A 20,699-nucleotide genomic window follows, 5' to 3' on the forward strand; every position below is an offset into this window, starting at 1 on the left:
TCCAAAGAAGGTCCTAGAAATTTGAAACTTTCATTGCACTATAGACTAACAGAAAAAGGACATAGTGAACTAATACATATATATATATATATATATATATATATATATAGTAAACTGTTCATACTTCTCCTACCTGTCTTTCTATAACTGTAACTGACAGTCCTGGAATATTTGAAATTTCAAATGACCAGAAAGAAATTGCAAATATCCATAGTAAAATATTTTAAGAATAAAACAAAATGAAAAACCAATGCATTTCTACATTTTCCCCCTAAAAACATTCAGAGAACAGGATATCATTGTAACATAGTATCATAGAACACCACCTCAAATTTTTAAGCAAGCACATATATATTAAAAAATTTTTAATTCTAAGACAAAAAGAACAGAATATGGACTAAAATTAAGGTATGAGACAAGAGTTGACCAAACTCAGGAAAGAATCAAAGAAGACAAAATATTCTTAGAAAGAGATTTAACTATTAATATTTGGGGCTTCCCTGATGGCTCAGTGGTAAAAAATCCCCCTGCAATGCAGGAGATGTGAGTTCAATCCTTGGGTCAGGAAGATCCCCTGGAGGAGGAAAGGGCAACCTGCTCCAGTACTCTTTTCTGGAAAATGCCATGGACAGAGGAACCTGGTCGGCTACAACCCATGGGGCCACAGAGAATCAGACACAACTGAGTGACTGATCACCTACATAGCTGATTTACAATATTGTGTTAGTTTCATGTGCACAGCAAAGTGACTCAGTGAAATAGTCTTTTTCTCTTTTCCATTATGTTGTTGTTGTTCAGTCGCTAAGTTCTGTCCAACTCCTCAACCCAGTGGACTGTAGCACACCAGACTCCTTTGTCCTCCATCATCTCCCAGAGTTTGCTCAAATTCATATCCATTGAATCAGTGATATTTGTCCATTACACTTTATTACAAAATATTGAATATAGTTCCCTGGAACTAAAGAGCCTCTTGATGAGGGTGAAGGAGGAGAGTGAAAGAGCCAGCTTAAGACTATTAAAAAAAAACTAAGATCATGGCATCTGGCCCCATTATGCATGGCAAATAGAAGGGGAAGGGTGGAAGTAGTGACAGATTTCTTCTTATTGGACTCCAAAATCACTATGGACGGTGACTGCAGCCATGAAATAAGACAACTGTTTCTTGGCAGGAAAGCGATGACAAACCTAGACAGTGTGTTGAAAAACAGAGACATTACCCTGCTGACAAACGTCCATACAGTCAAGGCTGTGGTCTTCCTGGTGGTCACATACAGTTCTGAGAGCTGGACCATAAAGAAGGCAGAATACCAAAGAATTGATGCCTTCAAACTGTGGTGCTGGAGAAGACTCCTAAAAGTCCCTTGGATGGTAAGGCGATCAAACCAGTCAATCTCAAAGGAAATCAACTCTGAATATTCACTGGAAGGACTGATGCTGAAGCTGAAGCTCCAGTATTTTGGTCATCTGATGTACCAGATGACTCATTGGAAACATCCCTGATGCTGGGAAATATTGAGGACAGAAGAAGAGGGCATCAGAGGATAAGATGGCTGGATGGCATCACCAACGCAGTGAATGTGAACTTGGCCAAAATCTGGGAGATGGTAAAGGACAGGGAGGCCTGGGATGCTGCAGTCCATGGGGTCACAAAGAGTGTGACACAACTGGGCAACTGAACAACAACAGTATTATACAGTAAAGCCTTCCCGGGTGGTGCTAATGTTAAAGAACCTGCCTGCCGATGCACCGATGCAGGAGACATAAGAGATGTGGATTCGATTCCTGGGTTGGGAAGATCTCCTGGAGGAGGAAATGGCAACCCACTCTGGTATCTTTGCCTGGATAATCCCATGGAAGAGGAGTCTGGCAGGCTACAGTCCATGGGGTCACAAAGAGTCGGACACAATTGAAGTGACTTAACACTATTATACAGTAAATCTTTGTTGGTTATCTATTTTATAACCATTTTATTTATTGGCTATCTATTTTTATAACCATTTTATTTTATTGAAGTATAGTTGATTTACACTGTTTTGTTAATTTCTGCTATACAGCAAAGTGGTTCAGTTATACATATATATATATATTCTTTTTCATATTCTTTTCTGTTATGGTTTATCACAGGATATTGGCTATAATTCTCTGTGCTATATAATAGGATCTTGTTGTTTATTCATCCTATATATACAAGTTTGCATATGCTAATCCCAAACTCCCAATCCTTCTCATCACCAAGCCCCTCCCCCTTGGCAATCACAAGTCTGTTCTCTATGTCTGTTAATCTATTTCACAGATGTGTTCATTTGTATTACATTTTCGATTCCACATATAAGTTATATCATCTTATATTTGTCTTCTCTTTCTGATTTACTTTGCTTAGTATAATAATCTCTAAGTCCATCCATGTTGCTATAAATGGCACTATTTTATTCTTTTTTAATGGCTGAGTAATATCCCATTGTGTCCATATACCACATCTTTTTTTCCCATTCATCTGTTGATGGACATTTAGGTTGTTTCCATGTCTTGACTATTGTAAATAGTGCTGCTGTGAACATAGGTGAAGGACAGGGAATCCTGACATGCTGGAGTCCATGGGGTTGCAAAGAGTTGGACATGACTGAGCGACTGGACAACATGGACATAGAGGTGCACGTATATTTTTGAATTATAGTTTTGTCTGGACATATGCCAAGGAGGGGGATTGCTGACTCATATGATAACTGACTCTAGTTTTAGTTTTTTGAGGAACCTCCACACTGTTTTCCATAGCACCTGTGCCAGTTTACATTCTTACCAACAATGTAAGAGGGTTCCCTTTTGGTTCCCTTTTCTCCATACCCTCTCTAACATTTATTATTTGTGGACTTCTTAATGATGTCCATTCTGACTAGTGTGAGGTAGTACCTCATTGTATTTTTGATTTGCATTTCTCTAATAATTAGCTTCGAGAAGGACATGGCAACCCACTCCAGTATTCTTGCATGGAGAATCCCAGGAACAGAGGAGCCTGGTGGGCTGCCGTCTGTGTGGTTGCACAGAGTCGGACACAACTGATGCGACTTAGCAGCAGCAGTAGCAATAATTAGCTTAATGGGCATCTTTTCATGTATTCATTGGCCATCTGTTTGCCTTCTTTAGAGAGATGTGTATTTAGGTCTTCTCTCCATTTTTCAATTGGGTTATTTGATTTTTTTTGTTATTGAGTTGTATAAACGTTTTTTATATTTTGAAAGTTAAGCCCTCGTTGGTTGCATAATATGCACTTTTCTCCAAGTCCATATGTTGTCTTTTCATTTTGTTTATGGTTTCCTTTGCTGTGCAAAAATGTATATTCCCTTCATGGATCAGAGCCGTGTTGTGACAAAAGGGCTTGCATAACTTAATGAAGCTATGAGCCATGCCATGCAGGGCCACCCAAGACGGATAGATCGTAGTGAAAAGTTCTGACAAAATGTGGTCCACTGACGGAGAGAATGGCAAATCACTCCAATATTCTTGCTGTGAGAACCCCATGAACAGTATGAAAAGGCAAAAAGATATGACACTGGAAGATGAGCCCCCAGGTCAGAAAGTGTCCAGTATGCTACTGGGGAAGAACAGAGGGCAATTACTAATAGCTTCAGAGAGAATGAAGCAGCTGGGCCAAAGTGGAAATGACACTCAGTTATGGATATCTCTGGTGATGAAAATAAAATCCAATGCTGTAAAGAACAGTATTGCATAGGAACCGGGAATGTCAGGTCCATGAATCAAGGTGAATTAGGTGTGGTCAAGCAGGAGATGGAAAGAGTGAACATCAACATCTTAGGAATCAGTGAACTAAGGTGAACTAGAATGGGTGAATTTAATTCAGATGACCATTATATCTACTACTGTGGGCAAAAATCCCTTCAAAGAAATGGAGTAGCCCTCGTAATCAATAAAGGAGTCCAAAATGCAGTACTTGGGTACCATCTAAAAAATAACAGAATGACCTAGGTTGTTTCCACAACAAACCATTCAACATTACAGTAATCCAAGTCTATTCCCCAACCGCTAATGCTGAAGAAGCTGAAGTTGAACAGTTCTATGAAGATCTACAAGAACTTCTAGAAATAACACCCCCAAAATTTTTAAAAGATGTGCTTTTCATCATAAGGGACTGGAATGCAAAAGCAGGAAGTAAAGAGACACCTGGAGTAACAGGCAAATTTGGCCTTGGAATACAAAATGAAGCAGGGCAATGAGAGCACATTGGTCATAGTAAACACCTTTTTCCAAGCAACCCAAGACACAGCTCTACCATGGACATCACCAGATGGTCAATACAGAAATCAGATTGATTATATTCTTTGCAGCTGAAGATGGAGAAGCTCTATATAGTCAGCAAAAACAAGACCTGGAGCTGACTATGGCTCAGAAGTGAAGTGTGTGTGTGCTTAGATGTTCAGTCATGTGCAACTCTTTGTGACCCCATGAACTGTAGCCCACCAGGCACCCATATCCATGGAATTCTCCAGGCAGGAATACTGGGATGGGTAGATGTTTCCTTATCCAGGGATCTATCCAATCCAGGGATCGAACCTGGATCTCCTGCATTGCAGGTGGATTCTTTACCATCTGAGCCACCAGGGAAGCCCTATATGTCAGTTGTGCATGCAAGCTAAGTTGCTTCACTTGTGTCTGACTCTTTGCAACACTATGGACTGTAGCCTGCCAGGCTCCTCTGGCCATGGGTTTCTCCAGGCAAGAATACTGAAGTGGGTTGTCATGCCCTCCTCCAGGGGATCTTCCCAACCCAGGGATCAAGCCCACATCTCCTGCGTCTCCTGCATTGTGGGTGGATTCTTTACTGCTTAGCCACCAGGGAAGCCTATATGTAAGTTGGTGGTGGTGATGTAGTGGTGGTGTTAGTCGCTCAGTCATGTCTGACTCTTTGGGATCCCATGGAGTTATATCTCAATTAAAAAGAAGATAGGCCTCAAGTTACTTTTTTTTAAGTATAGAAATCTCCACTCCCTCACTACCATCTCTGTATCTGAAAACTGTGGCAGAGGTATCCCCACTTTACTAAACTTCTTATTCAGATGGAAATACTTATATAGTCAAGCCAGCTAATCCTCTATACCATTATTACTGTTTATTTTTAATATCAGGTGTTTAAATAGTCTGTTCCAGTCCTTAATTAAACCACTGCTTTCTGAGTGATGAGTAATGTAAGTCCACATGGTGTTAAGCTTCTTAGCCAAAGTTGTTAACATTAGCTTCAGCTTGTGATCAGAGTTTTGATATATGTTGTTGTTGCTGTTGTTCAGTCACCTGGCCATGTCCAACTGTTTGCAACCCAATGGACTACAGCACACTAGGTCTCCCTGTCCCTCACCATCTCCTGAAGTTTTCCCAGGCTCATTTCCATTACATCAATGATGCCATCCAGCCATCTCATCCTCTGATGCCCTCTTCTCCTTCTGCCCGCAATCTTTCCCAGCATCAGGGACTTTTCCAATGAGTCGGCTATTCTCATCAGATGATCAAAATACTGGAGCTTCAGCTTCAGCATCAGTCCTTCCAACAAGTATTCAGGGTTGATTTCCCTTAAGATTGACTGTTTTGATCTCCTTGCTGCCCAAGGGGATATGCTGCTGCTGCTGCTAAGTCGCTTCAGTCGTGTCTGACTCTGTGCTACCCCATAGATGGCAGCCCACCAGGCTCCACCGTCCCTAGGATTCTCCAGGCAAGAATACTGGAGTGAGTTGCCATTTCCTTCTCCAGCGCATGAAAGGGAAAAGTGAAAGTGAAGTTGCTCAGTCGTGTCTGACTCTTCGCGACCCCATGGACTGTAGCCTACCAGGCTCCTCCATCCATGGGATTTTCCAGGCAAGAGTACTGGAGTGGGGTGCCATTGCCTTCTCCATATGACCATTGATTTACTGCTCTATGACCTCAGCCACAGGTTAAATGAAGCCCAAAGTGCTACACATAATTATTACTGTCAAGACTCATTTCAAGCCACCCAATAAGACTGGTGACGATCGTGTATACTATCCTTTTCCTGCCGTTGTGTATATTTACTCTTGCCTCCTTCAGTTAAGACCTTATCCTTTATCTGCAAGGTAAATGGCTACAGATTTCCAAAATGCATCTTGTCTCAGTTCTGGACCTTCTGTTAATGAATCAGGTAGTTTGCTTTGCTTTATCAGGTGAAGAATCAAAGGGTTCAGACTATTCTCCTAGCTCACTAGGAGCTAGGAGATGGTAGATCCTTGGAGTGTCCTATATTCAGTCTCAGTGACAGAGTTATAGTTTGGTCATGAATACAAAAATAAGAGATACTTCCTCTAGAGCCACCACCAGTGGATATTCCTGTATATACTCTTTTCATTAGTCAATGACTTCTGCTGTGTTATCTCATTTTCTGGAACATTTCTCTGGCATTCTTTACATGCAATGGTTATCTCAAGGTTTAAAATTATCTACTCTTTCCCTGAGGGACATTATTTCTACTAGAGCCTAATAACAGACCTGCATTTGGCTTTCCAAAGGGTTCTTCTTCGCTGCACACCGAGTAATTTACAAGCCTAAAATCCTCAATGAATGCCATTGTGTGATAGTGTTAATATTTGTTAAAGACTACAATCTTTCTGCAACTGTACAGCAGACACATTTGAAGTCATTTGTGACTTAGAATGATACAGTTCCTTAGAGACTGAGTTCAGTTTATAAGTCTTTAGAATTATTTTTCTTAACCCCATTAAAATGCAGATTTCTTTTGGGTAACAGTATAAGGCTTAATAAAATGTTCAAGTGCAGTAAATACACTCATTAATGTGCAAATAGCCCTCTTCTTATCTAGAGAGTCTACAAAGATAGTAATTCATTCCATACTATTTGTAGAGTGTCTTCTGTGGTCTAGTCCAAGTTATTTCCCCAACTTTTATGTATCAGGAAAGGCACTATATTTTAGCTGACTGAATTAGCCATTTTGGATTAGTCATATATGTCACCACAGTTCCTAATTCCTAGGTGTCTTCCTTCTCTAAAAGATAAAGTATCGTAGTATTTTCAATGTATCAATAATAAACCTGTGTCCTCTTTATAGGAATCAAATCTCTTTATCTAACGAAGATGTATAGCTACACAGGAGCGATTAACTATTTAAACATGTATTGGAGCCTTCATCACATGAAATTGTTTGAACTTTCTTCTGAAATTAGAATAAAAATGTAATTCCTTGGCCAAATCTATATTAGTATACTAGCCACCTTTAGTTCACTCTACTTCTTAAACTGTTTTCACCATACCTAGCACAGAGGAGGTGATCAGTAGAATCAGTTCACACAATTCTAAAGCTTCTGATTTGTATGTCAAAGTAGAAATGAATGGAGGCTAAATAGACTAATACCTGATAGATACTAGCAAGCAATGGCAAAGCCCTCCATTCTCACAACATATCAAATCCTGTAAAACATTCAGATAGAGGTGACATTTCTACAGGCTGTCCTTACTTTCTTATATTCCAATTTGTAACTTAATATAACTTTAGTACTTACTAACACCACATCACATTATCTTCAAAGTATTATCTTTTAGTTCTTTAATGTTGCCCTCTCTGTCTCTAACTCATATCACTATGTATTATGTTTCCATTTCTGATAATCCCAGAAAACTCTGTTCACTACCCCAAAGCCGTTTAACTTAGACCAGTCATATATGTTTGGGTTTTCCTGTTGAAACTTTGAAAGCAGATCTTAACCATCTTTTTATTCTTTTGCCTTAACAAAAGGACTATCCTTTGTTACTCCAAAGGGTAATAAATACCCTTTGACAAACTCCAAATAGAAGTAAATAGAACAAGTTTGTTGAGACATTTTTGGCAAGGAAAATACAGTTGATCTAACTACCAGTTTTCTACCTCCCAGCTGGTAATAGTTCACTACCAAATTTTATGTTGCACCCTCACTAATTCATTTCTCTTGCTGATATCACCATCTTCTGTTCTACATGTTTTATTTTACATGTTTGTTGCATCACTCAGTCTATTTCTTTTTTAATATTTAGTTAGTTACTTATTTGACTATGCTGGGTCTTAATTGCAGCCTGCGGGATCTTTCAGTTGCAGCATGTGAACCCTTAGTTGTGGCATGTGGGATCTAGTTACCTGATCAGGGATTGAACCTAGTCCCCCTGCATTGGGAGCTCAGAGTCTTAGCCACTGGACCACCAGGGAAGTCCCTCATTCAGTCTGCTTCTTTGTGTTCTGATATAATTTCCATTTTGTCAATGTTTTTAAAAGTAAATAAGCCATGTGTTTTAGATATTGTCCCTTTTTGCCTTTATTAACACGTTTTGCTAAATCACAGAAATTTGAAGCTATATCATCTAAATTCCACTGATAAGATGTGTCTCCCATGCATCCGTGCATGCTAAGTTGCTTCAGTCGTGTCCGACTCTAGGCGACCCTATGGACTGTAGCCCGCCAGGCTCCTCTGTCCAATGGGATTCTCCAGGCAGGAATACTGGAGTGAGTTGCCATGCCCTTCTTCTGTGTCTCCCCTAACTTGCCTCAAAAAACTTCCACTGTCTCAAACCAAAGATTAGTTTTCAGTTACCCTAGCACCAGAACCTCAAAAGATACTCCTGACCCATCCTTCTGCACAAGGGTCATTTAATAAGACCACTGTAGATTTCAAATGTAAACTGACAACCAAATTCTTAAGATGAAATAGGCTTACCCATTGTTTATTTGCTCAAATTGTTACCCAAGTTCACCGGAATTTAAGCAAAAATACCAAACAAGTGAAGCATCAGCACACATACAGCAACATGACAGAGGCCTTAGATACCCAGATACAGCTTCCAAAGTCATTCTCTGAATGCAGACTGTTGCTGTGTGGGCTTTTCTCTAGTTGCAGAGAGTGGAGGCTACTCTCTTTTGCAGTGTGCAGGCTTCTCATTGTGGTGGCTTCTCTTGTTGCAGAGAAGGGGCCCTAGGGCACATGGGCTTCAGTAGTTGTGGCACGTGGGCTCAGTACTTATGGTTCCTGGGCTCTAGAGCACAAGCTCGATAGTTATGGCACACAAGCTTAGTTGGCATGTGGGATCTTCCTGGACCAGGGATTGAACCCTTGTCTCCTGAGTAGTCAGGTGTATTATTTACCACTGAGCCACCCAGGGAAACCCTCACACTCACTTTTTAGTGCAGCTGCATTCTACAAAACACAGACTGTACAAGAAATAATTTTGAGATACTTGACATACAATGTATTTAGAAACATTTCAGTTCAGCAATCAGTTCATACCAACCCTGGCTAGAATCTAATTTATCTCAAGTTGATGCATCTCTTGAGTTGATATGACAAGACTGTATAAATGTCAATCCCTCAGGGGGCCATCAAACTGGAGGAAAATGTTGAAGTTTAACTTAACCTTGATTTCCAAGGTAATGTGTATATTAGCTTGGATTTTGTTGAAAATAATCCTGATAAAACCATGTATTACTTGTGCAATTGTGAAAATATTAAAAGATATCATAACATATACAGTAGTTCCCCCTTATCACAGTTTTGCTTTCCACAGTTTCCATTACCCAAAGACAATGATGGTCTCAAAATATTAAATGGTTCCAGAAATAAGCAATTCATAAGTTTTAAATTGTACACCATTCTAAGTAGCCTGATGAAATTTCACACCATCCTACTCCATCCTTCCAGGATGTAAACCATCCCTTTGCCTAGCATACACACTATCATACATTCTGTATACATATACATTTCCCATCGCTAGTCACTTAGTAGCTGTCTGGATTATCAGATTGACTGTTACAGTGCTTATGTTCAAGTAACCCTCATTTGACTTAAAGTTGGCCCTCAAACACAAGAGTAGTGACGTTGGCAATTAGGATTTGACAACAAAAAACCATAAAATGCTCCCTTCATGTGAAAATATGAAAGTTCTCAATTTAATAGGAAAAAAAGCATATGCTGAGGTTGTTAAAATTTATGGTAAGAACATTCATGAAAATGTAAAGCAAGAAAAAGGAACTCTTGTTGACTTTGCTGTTGCACCTCAAACTGCAAAAGTTACAGCCACAGTGTATGATAAGTACTTAGTTAAGACTGGAAAGACATTAAAGTTGTGTTAGAAAACAGGAAACAGAGTTCAGAACTAACAGCAGTTTCAGGTATCCACAGAGGGTCTTGGAATGGATTCCCCACAGATGAGGGGTGACTACTGTAGTTGTTTTTGCAAATACCTCAAATAAAACATGTTGTACTATGTACATTAAGAGATAAATGTATTTACCTGTACATAAATAATGAAGAGTATTGAAGATTTACTTTAAAAAGACCAATAGTAAATTATAGAAAAAAATACTTTATTCAAAATGAAAATTAAAATGTTAAGGAAACCAATTTAGTTTATAAAGTGAGTTTCAAAGACTGAAATTGCTAAAAGTCACCTACGAAAACAGATAGCTTTTGAAGTTTTTAATCATGTAGGATATTTTAAAAATAAGTTTTATTATTAGGGGCCAATTTGAAATAATCTTGAGACTATACAAACAAGTTGACTTTTTCTAATAATATTTATATGATAAATTTAAATGATAAAAGAAATTTACCACATGCCTATATTTTTAGATAATACTTTTAGTATATTTATTGGAACTGTTGATATCTAAAGTGTTTTTAAAATACTAGAACAACAAGCATATGTATTCTTAGACAACTTAAACTTCATTTTCATTTTGTGTAACTGTTTTTCCTAAATGAATGTGCTAAGAAAAAGCAGATTGTCCAAGGAACATTGTTTTGCTAACAGAGGATTTGAATTATTTATGTCTATTTAATACTTCTAAAATAAACTGGAATATACATATATATATTCCCCCTTTATCTGTGGGGAATCCATTCCAAGACCCCCTGTATATGCTTGAATATATATATAAACACATCCCAAATTGAAGTACATTAGTGGTAGAGAATTCACTGACACAAGTTTTCATCCATATCTTTACATACTAAACCAGGTTCTTATCTCTGATCTAGGCTCCTTGCCTTCCTCCTAGTTAGCTTCTACTAAAAACTGATAGAAATAGTAATGCAACCAAGGCTGATCTCTGAGATTGCTTTTTATTACACTCAAATATTCCTAAACTTATAAGTTATTGAATATCATGCTATATCATGCTACAGACAATATTCCTGATAAAAATAGTATGTGGAGTTATAAGTAGGAGCTGTGGTTAATTTTGATCCTCCATTCTTCAATTCATGCCTGCTTCCATTTTTCTTCCTAAGATCCACCAAATTTTTAGAACCTTTTACTTTTTCCTAACTTTTGTCACTAAACAATACATTTCTCCTCAGGAATATATTCAGTCAAGAAGCAGACCTTTATTCATCTACTGTAGTTATTGTGTCAGAGAAGGCAATGGCACCCCACTCCAGTACTCTTGCCTGGAAAATCCCATGGATAGAGGAGCCTGGTAGGCTACAGTCCATGGGGTCGCTAAGAGTCGGACACGACTGAGCGACTTCACTTTCACTTTTCCCTTTCATGCACTGGAGAAGGAACTGGCAACCCACTCCAGTATTCTTGCCTGGAGAATCCTAGGGTCGGCGGAGCCTGGTGAGCTGCCGTCTATGGGGTCGCACAGAGTCGGACATGACTGAAGCGACTTAGCAGCAGCAGCAGCAGTGTCTAGATAAAGATGGAGCACAGTGTTTCTAAATGAGCTAGTTATAGGTAAGTTACCAAACTTTCACTGGTCCCATATCCAAGTAAAAATAGTAGGAAGTTCATGGACCATGCTGACCACTAGTTCTCTGATGAAATGGCAGAGTCATGGCAGATCTTTAGGACTGGGGGCGTTTTTAGAAGACAGTAAAGAAGAAACAGTTTGAAAATTGTCTGGCAACTATTCACTTCTTCATTATTCTTCTCAAAGCACTTATAACCTCTTTGTTTCTCAGGCTATAAATAAAAGGATTTAGTAGAGGAATTATTATTGTATAAAATAAAGAATATATTTTGTTGTGATCTTCGGAGGGGCCAGACCCAGGACCCACATACATGAAGAAGAGAGTTCCGTAGAACAAGGAAACAGAGAGCAGATGGGCACTGCATGTGGAGAAGGCTTTGCTCCTGCCCTTTTCAGACTTTTTTTTCAGAATGGTAAAGAGGACAAAGGTATAAGAGACCATGATGGTCATAAAAGTTAAGACTTGTATAAAAGCCGAAAAGATAAACACCAGAAGTGTATTAAGTGTAGAATCAGTGCAACAGATTTTGAACAGTTGTAAAATTTCACAGTAAAAATAATGTATTACATTGGTCCTGCAGAAAGTTAATCTGAATAACAAACCCACATGAATGGCTGAATGTAGAAAACCAATGAAATATGAAACACCTATAAACTGAATACAGAGTCTGTTGGACATGACTACTGAATAAAGCAAAGGCTTGCATATGGCTGCATAGCGGTCATAGGCCATCACCACCAAAAGGAAACATTCTGTGGTGGCACTAGACCCAAAAAAATAAAATTGGGTCATACAGTCAAAGAGAGATATTACATAATTCTTTGATAAGAAATTTATAAGCATCTTCGGAGTCACGGAAGATGAAGAACAAGCATCTGCAAAGGCTAAACTGCCCAGGAATGAGTACATGGGGGTGTGAAGATGGGGGTCCTTCCAGATGAGAAAAATCAGTCCAAGGTTGCCCGCCATGGTGGTGAGGTAGATGACCAGGAACACCAGGAAGAGGGGGACCTGCAGCCCGGGGAGATCTGTGAGTCCTGTGAGAACAAACTCCGTCACCAGAGTCATATTTTCTTCTGCCATATCTGACCAGCTAATCACTAAAATGAAAGAGTAAGTGAGGGAAAATTCACAAAAGAGTCATAAAAACAGTGAATTGTTATATTACTAACATATAAGACATGCTTCTCATTTAATTAGTAGTTCTTAATTTTTTATCTTCACTTAATCTGCTTTTATATATACAAAATTATCTGTAATAAAATATTTTAAAATTTGATTCGCTTAAATTGATAAGTAAATTCACATTTACCAAATTTAAATGCAAATCCTTTTCAATCTAACATGGGTAACTTACAGTTTTTAGAATTGCTTGAACTCATTAAAATTCATATGGAAGAAAATAACTTCTCATTCTGCCCAAGAAAAATATAAACATTGAGCAGTCAAGAATAGCTTAACTGATGTTGAACAACAATGCAGCGACATAATAATCAAAACATTAAGATAGTGGCATAAGAAGAAGCCAGAGGATCAGTGAAACAGAATAGAGAACTCAGAAGTAGGTTCCAGTAGAAATGGGAATGTGGCATGAAACAAATATGATATTTCAGTTCAGTAGGAAAAGGACAGTTGATTTAATGGGTTATGCTGACACTCTTTGCTATCTGTCTGGAAGGATTAGTAAATAAGGTTAGTCTCCTACCCAACACAATAGATATTATCTAAGTAATTGAGAAGACAATGATATAACATAGGGAACAGAGAAATTGTTGTCCAAGAGAAGGAAGCCAGTAAAATAGATAGCTTGAATGCATAGCAAAACAATATCCAACAGAGTCAAAGCGTAGATAATTAGTTTGGAAATATATCCTCCATGTATATGAAAGACATAGATTTATGTCTATAATATAAAATAACTTAAGAATAGATTTTAAAAGGCAAACAATCTAATAGAAGAATGAGTAAATGATAAGAATAAGCAAGTTTACAGATGAAGAAATCAAAATAACCAATAAATAAAATGAAAAGATGCCAAAATTTCTATGTCACAAATACACACATGTGAACAAGAACAAAAACACAAAACTAGAAGGATACTTCCTTTCTCATATATCAGAATAGCAGAAATTAAAATGAATAAAAATAACTAGAGTGAGAAAAGTAGTACTTTCATATGTTACTTGTGGAACTATGATTTGCAACAGCCTTTTCTTGAAAAGCAATTTTATGCAATCCCATTTAAGTTTTTAAAATACATATATCTTTTCACCTATCATTTGTATATATACATATATATCCTAGAAATAAAAGCACTGCTATGCAAAGGTAAATATACAAAGAATATTTACTGTAATATTGTTCAGAGTAGCAAAGACCATGGTGTTCATGGGGTTCTCAAAATTGGGAAAGCAGTACATCAAGGCTATATATTGTCACCTTGCTTATTTAACTTATATGCAGAGTACATCATGTGAAATGCTGGGCTGGATGACTCACAGCTGGAATCAAGATTGCTGAAGCAATATCAACAACCTCAAATATGTAGATGATACCACCCAAATGGCAGAAAGTGAAGAGAAACTAAAGTGCCTCTTGAGGAGGGTGAAAGACGAGAATCAAAAACCTGGCTTAAGACTCAGCGTTCAAAAATGTAAGATCATGGCATCCGGTTCCATCACTTCATGGCAAGTAGATGGGGAAAAAGTGGAAACAGTGACAGATTTTATTTTATTTGGATCCAAAATCACTGTAGATGGTGACTACAGCCACAAAATTAAAAGACACTTCATCCTTGGAAGAAGAGCTGTGACAAACCTGGACAGCATATTAAAAGCAAAGATATCACTATGCCAACAAAGGTCCGTCTTGTCAAAGCTATGGTCTTTCCAGTAGTCATGTACAGATGTGAGAGTTGGCATAAAGAAGGCTGAACACCAAAGAATTGATGCTTTCAAATAGTGGTGCTGGAGAAGACTCTTGAGAGTCCCTTGGACTTCAAGGAGATCAAACCAGTCAGTCCTAAAGGAAATCACTCCTTAATGTCCATTGGAAGGACTGATGCTGAAGCTGAAGCTCCAATACTTTGTCCACCTGATGAGAATAGCTGACTCATTGAGGAAGACCCTGATGCTGGGAAAGATTGAGAGCAAGAAGAGAAGGGGGCGACAGAGGATGAGATGGTTGGATGGCATCACCGACTCAACGGACATGAGTTTGAGCAAATTCTGGGAGACACTGAAGATGGGATAGCAAAGAGTTGGACACAACAGCAAAGACAAGATATGGCAACAGTGAAATGGTTAAATAAAACAGAGTACATTCATATTATGGAATATAATTCAATCATGAAAAAGAGCTAGTCTACCTAATTTTAATTTTGGAATTTCCACAATGTATAATTATTGCAGAAGAGTAAGATCCCAAGAAGTGTAAAATCTATGGTCTCATCATTGTAAAACTAGCAATGTATTTTTCAAATCTCTCTTTTTCATTGAGAAACGTGAATAATAGACACTAAGTTTAGAACACTGGTTTTTCTAGAGTGAGAGTAGAGATAGTAATAATTGAAGTAGAGGAGAGTGAAAGTCAGAAAACAGTTCCATGAGAAAAGCAGCAAATATATATATCTCAGAAATATTAATTGGAAATTAAGAATCTTAAGAAATAACTTTCCCTGCATCAATTGGCCCAACTCTTTTTAGAATCTCAAATAACCAAATCATTGCTATCCTTACTTTTAGTTCCTGTAATGTATTAATATAATTTAGACAAGAATAATAACTTCTGTGAATTTTTTTTTTCAAGAGTTACATAGCAGAGTCTTTTAAAGTTACCTTTAGTGACTTTAGTGTACATACTCATGATTCCATGAAACTAAAGAATTTTTATTATATATAATAAGCCTGAAGCCAGAATTCCCATTCTGAAAATTACAAACAAGTTAACTTTAGGCTTCATAGCTTATCTCTCAATTTTTAAAACTTCATATTTATAAAATAAACCCTGATTTTTTTCTTATCACTGTTTTTCTATTTTCCATTCTTATGTTAAACAAAGTTTCTTATTAAGAAATATTTCAACAAATGTGTTATCTACACAGCAAAAATTCTAACTGAAATATTCATGTTGAGACAAACATTTATTTGCTTGCCGAGATTTTGTTTGCTGACTTAAAAAATGAAAAGACCTGTTTAGGGTTTTAATGTCTTACTTAGATATTTTCTTATCATATAGGCAAATTACAAAGCTATAATAATTAAAATATGAAAATGTCTGCATCCTCACCCAGCTCCTGTAAAATACGGGAAACTGAAAATGTGCTGATTTTCTCAAAGTAACATAAAAGGTACAGAAACGAAGCACAATTATTTATGCATTGCTTTTTCTTGGAAACGCAAAACTGGAAGAATATAACATTTCTTTCTCCTGTTTCCAAACCCATTCTTAAAAAGTTTTGAAATTCCCTTAATGCTTCCAAAGTATTCCCAGTAGGTAGGATGAAGTCAAAGTTGTTCTACTGGGTATTGTAAGCTAATCATCAAATCATCATATACTTCTAGTTATAACGATTGAAATTATCCATTGTGTCCTCAAAGTTCACTTTGGGGACATATTTAAAAATATCACTGAACAGAATTTAGAATAAGCTTGTTTTCCTTCCTCTTTTTTTTTTCTTTAATGCTGCCACTACCCAACTACCTACCTGACTTGCTCACTTGAAACTCCCAAAGGTACCTGCATTAACACATCCAAATCTAAAATTATGGTCTTCCTCTATTCAGCCCTCAAACCTGGTATTCTTCCAGTGTTTCCTGTCAAACCAAGAGTTCATCTACCACTGATGTCTTAAATCCAATATTTCTTTTTATGCATCAGTACTAAAATCGAAAATACATTCATCTCTTGCCTGGCTTATTAAATAACCTCCTAACTATGCTATCTGCATCCTCTAACACAGTCATCCTATCTATTTTCCACACTGACACAGGACTGATTTTTATAAAATGTGTACTGTTTCATTACCACACCATAACACGTGCTTGCCCCCGTTTAAATGTTATTAATAATTTCTCATTGCACATAAAATGACAACTGAAATTCTTTTTTTAGCTTTTTATTTTATATTGGAGTATTGGAGTACAGAAAAGTGATTCAGTTGTACATATACATGTATCTATTCCACGGACTCTGTGGTTGTATAACTACACACTGTAACTACTGGCTCTGTAGTTGTGGCGCACGGACTCTATAGTTGTGGCCCAGGGACTCTCTAGTTGTGGTGCACAAACTCTGTAGTTGTGGCACAGGGACTCTGCAGTTGTGGCACACAGACTCTATAGTTGCAGCACATGGGCTCATTTGCTCCCAGCATGTGGGATCCCTGTTCCCTGACCATGGATCAAACCCATGTCCCCCCATATTTCAAGGCAGATTCTCAATCACTGGACCACCAGGGAAGCTCCATTACCCATTTTAAATATAGCAGTGTGTACATATCAATCCCAGACTCCTGATCTATCCCTCTCCCTGACCCCTAACCCTCTGGTCACCATAAGTTTGCTCTCTTAAGTCTGTAGGACTGTTTCAGTTAACAACTGAAATTCTTAAGCCTCATATTCATGTCCCTGTACTGAGAAATAGGCCCAATAATTAACTGTATACAGTTAAGGAATTTTATTGCATTGCATGTGTGTATTCTTTGCAGTAACATTAACTGAACTTACAGATATTTTTCTATATCTGCCATAGAACAAGAAAACAGAAAGAAGGTGGGCACTGCACGTGGAGAAGGCTTTGCTCTTTCCCTTTTCTGACTTCTTTCTCAGGATGGCAAAGAAGACAAAGGTGTAAGAAACTATGATAGTCATAAAAGTAGAAGCTTGTATAAAAGAGGCAGAAATAAAAAGCACCAAAGCATTAATGGATGGATCAGTGCAAGAAATTGTAAGAAGTGGCAAGATTTCACAGTAGAAATGATGTATTATATTGGACCTGCAGAAAGTTAATCTAAATAATAATCCTATATGAATTATAGGATGCAGAAAACCAATTGCATATGATGCACTTATCAACCAAGTGCAGAGTCTGTTGGACATCACCACTGGGTAAAGCAAGGGGTTGCATATGGCTGCATAGCGGTCATAGGCCATCACTACCAGGAGGAAACATTCTGTGGTGGCACTGAAAGCAAAAGCATAGAATTGGGTGATGCATTCAACGAAGGATATGTGATCCTTAGATAAAAATTTCATAAGCATCTTGGGAGTCACAGAAGATGAAGAGCAAGCATCTACAAAGGCCAAGCTGCCCAGGAATTGAGTATATGGGGGTCTGGAGATGGGGGTCCTTGCAGATGAGAAAAATCAGTCCAAGGTTGCCCACCATGGTGGTGAGGTAGATGACCAGGAACACCAGGAACAGGGGGACCTGCAACCCAGGGAGATCTGTGAGTCCTGTGAGAACAAACTCTGTCACCAGAGTCTTGTTTGCCTCCATCATATCCACTCAGGCTGACCACTGCAATGGGAGAATAGAAATAAAAAAATTAATCAATATTCATGAAATATGTATTGGATGGTAATGTCTTCCTCTGTTTCTGATGCTCTGACTGAAGTAGTGTCTCTCTTTTTTAAAACACACTTCAGAGTATTATGAATTGGACATGACTGAACAACTAAATGATGTGATAAATATTATAAATAATTTTCAGAAGCAAAGTCTTTTTTAAAGGTATATATACACACACATATATGTGTGTGTGTATGTATATATATATATGTACTTAAAGGTTTATGGAGGAGGCTATAAACACCAGTTAACTTAGTCCATAACTTGTCACTCGTAAATATCTTAAAACTGAATGTATTGTATTAACACTGAAACTTTCTACAGAATTAAGAGTGAAAAATACATTATGCATTTTATACCAAAATCTCTAAAAATTCAGACTGGTTCAAAAAATTCTTCATTGTTTCAAACAAAACTCTTTCATGTACTTAGTACTGAACCAAAAAGTAGGCTATACCTTTATATGCACATATATATGTTTTTTTCATCCTAAGACATGAGTAAGACAGTAAGCTGAAATCCCATTTCTGCTGATTTCTATCCATTATCATTATGTTGTTTGATCATATATTCATGAAATTATCCCATATTCCTATAGACTCTTTTGATGATATATTCATCAAAACTACTCAAATTTCAAATATATTCTTGTTAATTTTATCCAATAAACTCTCATACGTGATTATAATCATTCAGTCCATCATCAAACATTTTATTGCTCCTAACCTAGAACATCATCATTCTTGACTCAGTCAAATATAGAACCTCTAACTCAGGTATTATATAAGATGCTGAAATAACCCATGTTTTCAGAAGAAAAAGAAACCTGACACTAGCTGCTCATGTGCAGGTTTGAAAAGAATCTAAGAGATGTTGTTAAATATGCCAAGTAAACAGTTATCATGAAGTTAACCGAGAATGTTTCTAATATATCAGAGGCCCATAATACTAAAACAATTGTAGCATTTTTTTTTCCTGCTGTGTTTGAGATAAGAACTGGGAATTTCAAAATCAGCGTGGATTAAAGCATTACAGAAGACACTATAGTCGAAGAGATTAGCCTGTGTTTTGGAGCTGTTTCAATTTAAGTAGTAAAAATTATAAATGTTGTTTAAATCCAAATCAAATAAGGAAAAAGATCAACAACATTAATAGGAAACCACTAACCTGAAGTTATATGTGAGTTTTATAATCCTGGGAAGCAAGTGAGAAGTCTGGATCCTGTGGAAACCCAGGGGGTAAACCTAAGTCTACATCATCACAATTCATTTCATCAATGAGAAATTATGAAGAATTGTGAATGTAAAATGTATTTTGTATACCCAAATCCCTGCTGCAGGGTCTACCCATTTAAAAACAGCTGATCTAAGTACATAACCCTGCAAAGGAGTATTCACAATTGTTGGATTCACAACTCCCTGTTTTTCAATGACTCAGCCAAGTGGGATTCATTCCAATGCAGATTTTTATTTCTTTAACCTAGTCACCAATTCTGTACAAGGTTGTTGTAGATTTTACTGCCAAGTCTCTGCTGGCCTAAAATGTTTTCTTAAAGTGCCTACTTTATAATTCAAAGAGAGGACACCGTGTGGAAAATTTAAGAAATATAGATTTTGTGAAAACTTCAGTTCTGACACGATTAATCTTTGAGCTGTAAGTATAGATAAGAATTGGGATATTTTCTACAGAAAGGAACCTAGAAGTTGTTTTCCCCTTTGAAAAGAGAGGCTATGTTGAGAAAAAGTCCTTCTACGTCTTCATAGAGAATAGGAAAAGAGATGGTTGGGGATTAATATTAGACTTAAAAGTACAAAGAGAGAGTTGGTTAAACTGGCAGTGATTATTAAGTAAGCACACTGCTGTCAAATCACTGAAAGGAGCACGTTATCCTGTTTTACACTCTGCCTAGGATATAAGGTGTGACTCCAGGCAGATGTGGTCAACTCCATCTTTCTGCCTATTTCCAGAGAAGTACAAAGTAAACAAGAACCAGGATGAAGGCAAAGACAAACTGCCCTAACAGCTCCATAACCCTATCATTCTTCACTGTTGGAAAACCTTCCAGATTCTGTGAAAGTATAATAAAGGCCAGAATGAATTCCACTTTTACAGATAAAAATATTAAATAGATTAGCTCTATAACATATTATTCTAGCAAAGAAAATTTTCACAAAAATGTAACCAATTTTCTGAAGCTAATTTTCTACCTCTAAATTATTAAATAATTATACCTAAAACAATTTATGGCCTCATTGTCAGATTCTTATCTGTAGCGCCCTGGATTTTCTAAGGAACATCTATCTGCCTCCAGCCTGTGAGACAATGAGTCCTCTTTGCTACTTAGTAAGTAGCATAGCGTAGTGGTTAAGCACACAAACTCTA

At 37.4% G+C, this 20,699-nt stretch overlaps 2 protein-coding genes and 1 pseudogene across 2 annotated transcripts in view; 1 reads left to right on the forward strand and 2 right to left on the reverse strand.

The window, feature by feature from the left end:
• Nucleotides 1–11,906: 11,906 nt before the first annotated feature.
• Nucleotides 11,907–13,765, reverse strand: LOC145539105 (olfactory receptor 5AC1-like). The gene has a single exon (XM_081572568.1). It carries the CDS (start codon nucleotides 12,828–12,830, stop codon nucleotides 11,907–11,909), a length of 924 nt encoding a protein of 307 aa, XP_081428694.1. The 5' UTR covers nucleotides 12,831–13,765.
• A 2,218-nt stretch (nucleotides 13,766–15,983) lies between these two features.
• Nucleotides 15,984–20,699, forward strand: part of GABRR3 (gamma-aminobutyric acid type A receptor subunit rho3) — a 79,630-nt gene continuing 74,914 nt past the window's right edge. Inside the window, exons 1-2 of the mRNA XM_081572566.1 lie at nucleotides 15,984–16,095; nucleotides 17,499–17,596. The gene's annotated coding sequence lies outside the window, so the exon portion shown is untranslated. The remainder of the gene's footprint in view (nucleotides 16,096–17,498; nucleotides 17,597–20,699) is intronic.
• On the reverse strand, nucleotides 17,414–18,248 carry LOC145539633 (olfactory receptor 5AC1-like; annotated as a pseudogene).

The sequence above is a fragment of the Giraffa tippelskirchi genome, chromosome 2 (assembly GCF_054371585.1).
Source record: "Giraffa tippelskirchi isolate mGirTip1 chromosome 2, T2T-mGirTip1v1.2.pri, whole genome shotgun sequence".
Taxonomy (NCBI): Eukaryota; Metazoa; Chordata; class Mammalia; order Artiodactyla; family Giraffidae; genus Giraffa; species Giraffa tippelskirchi.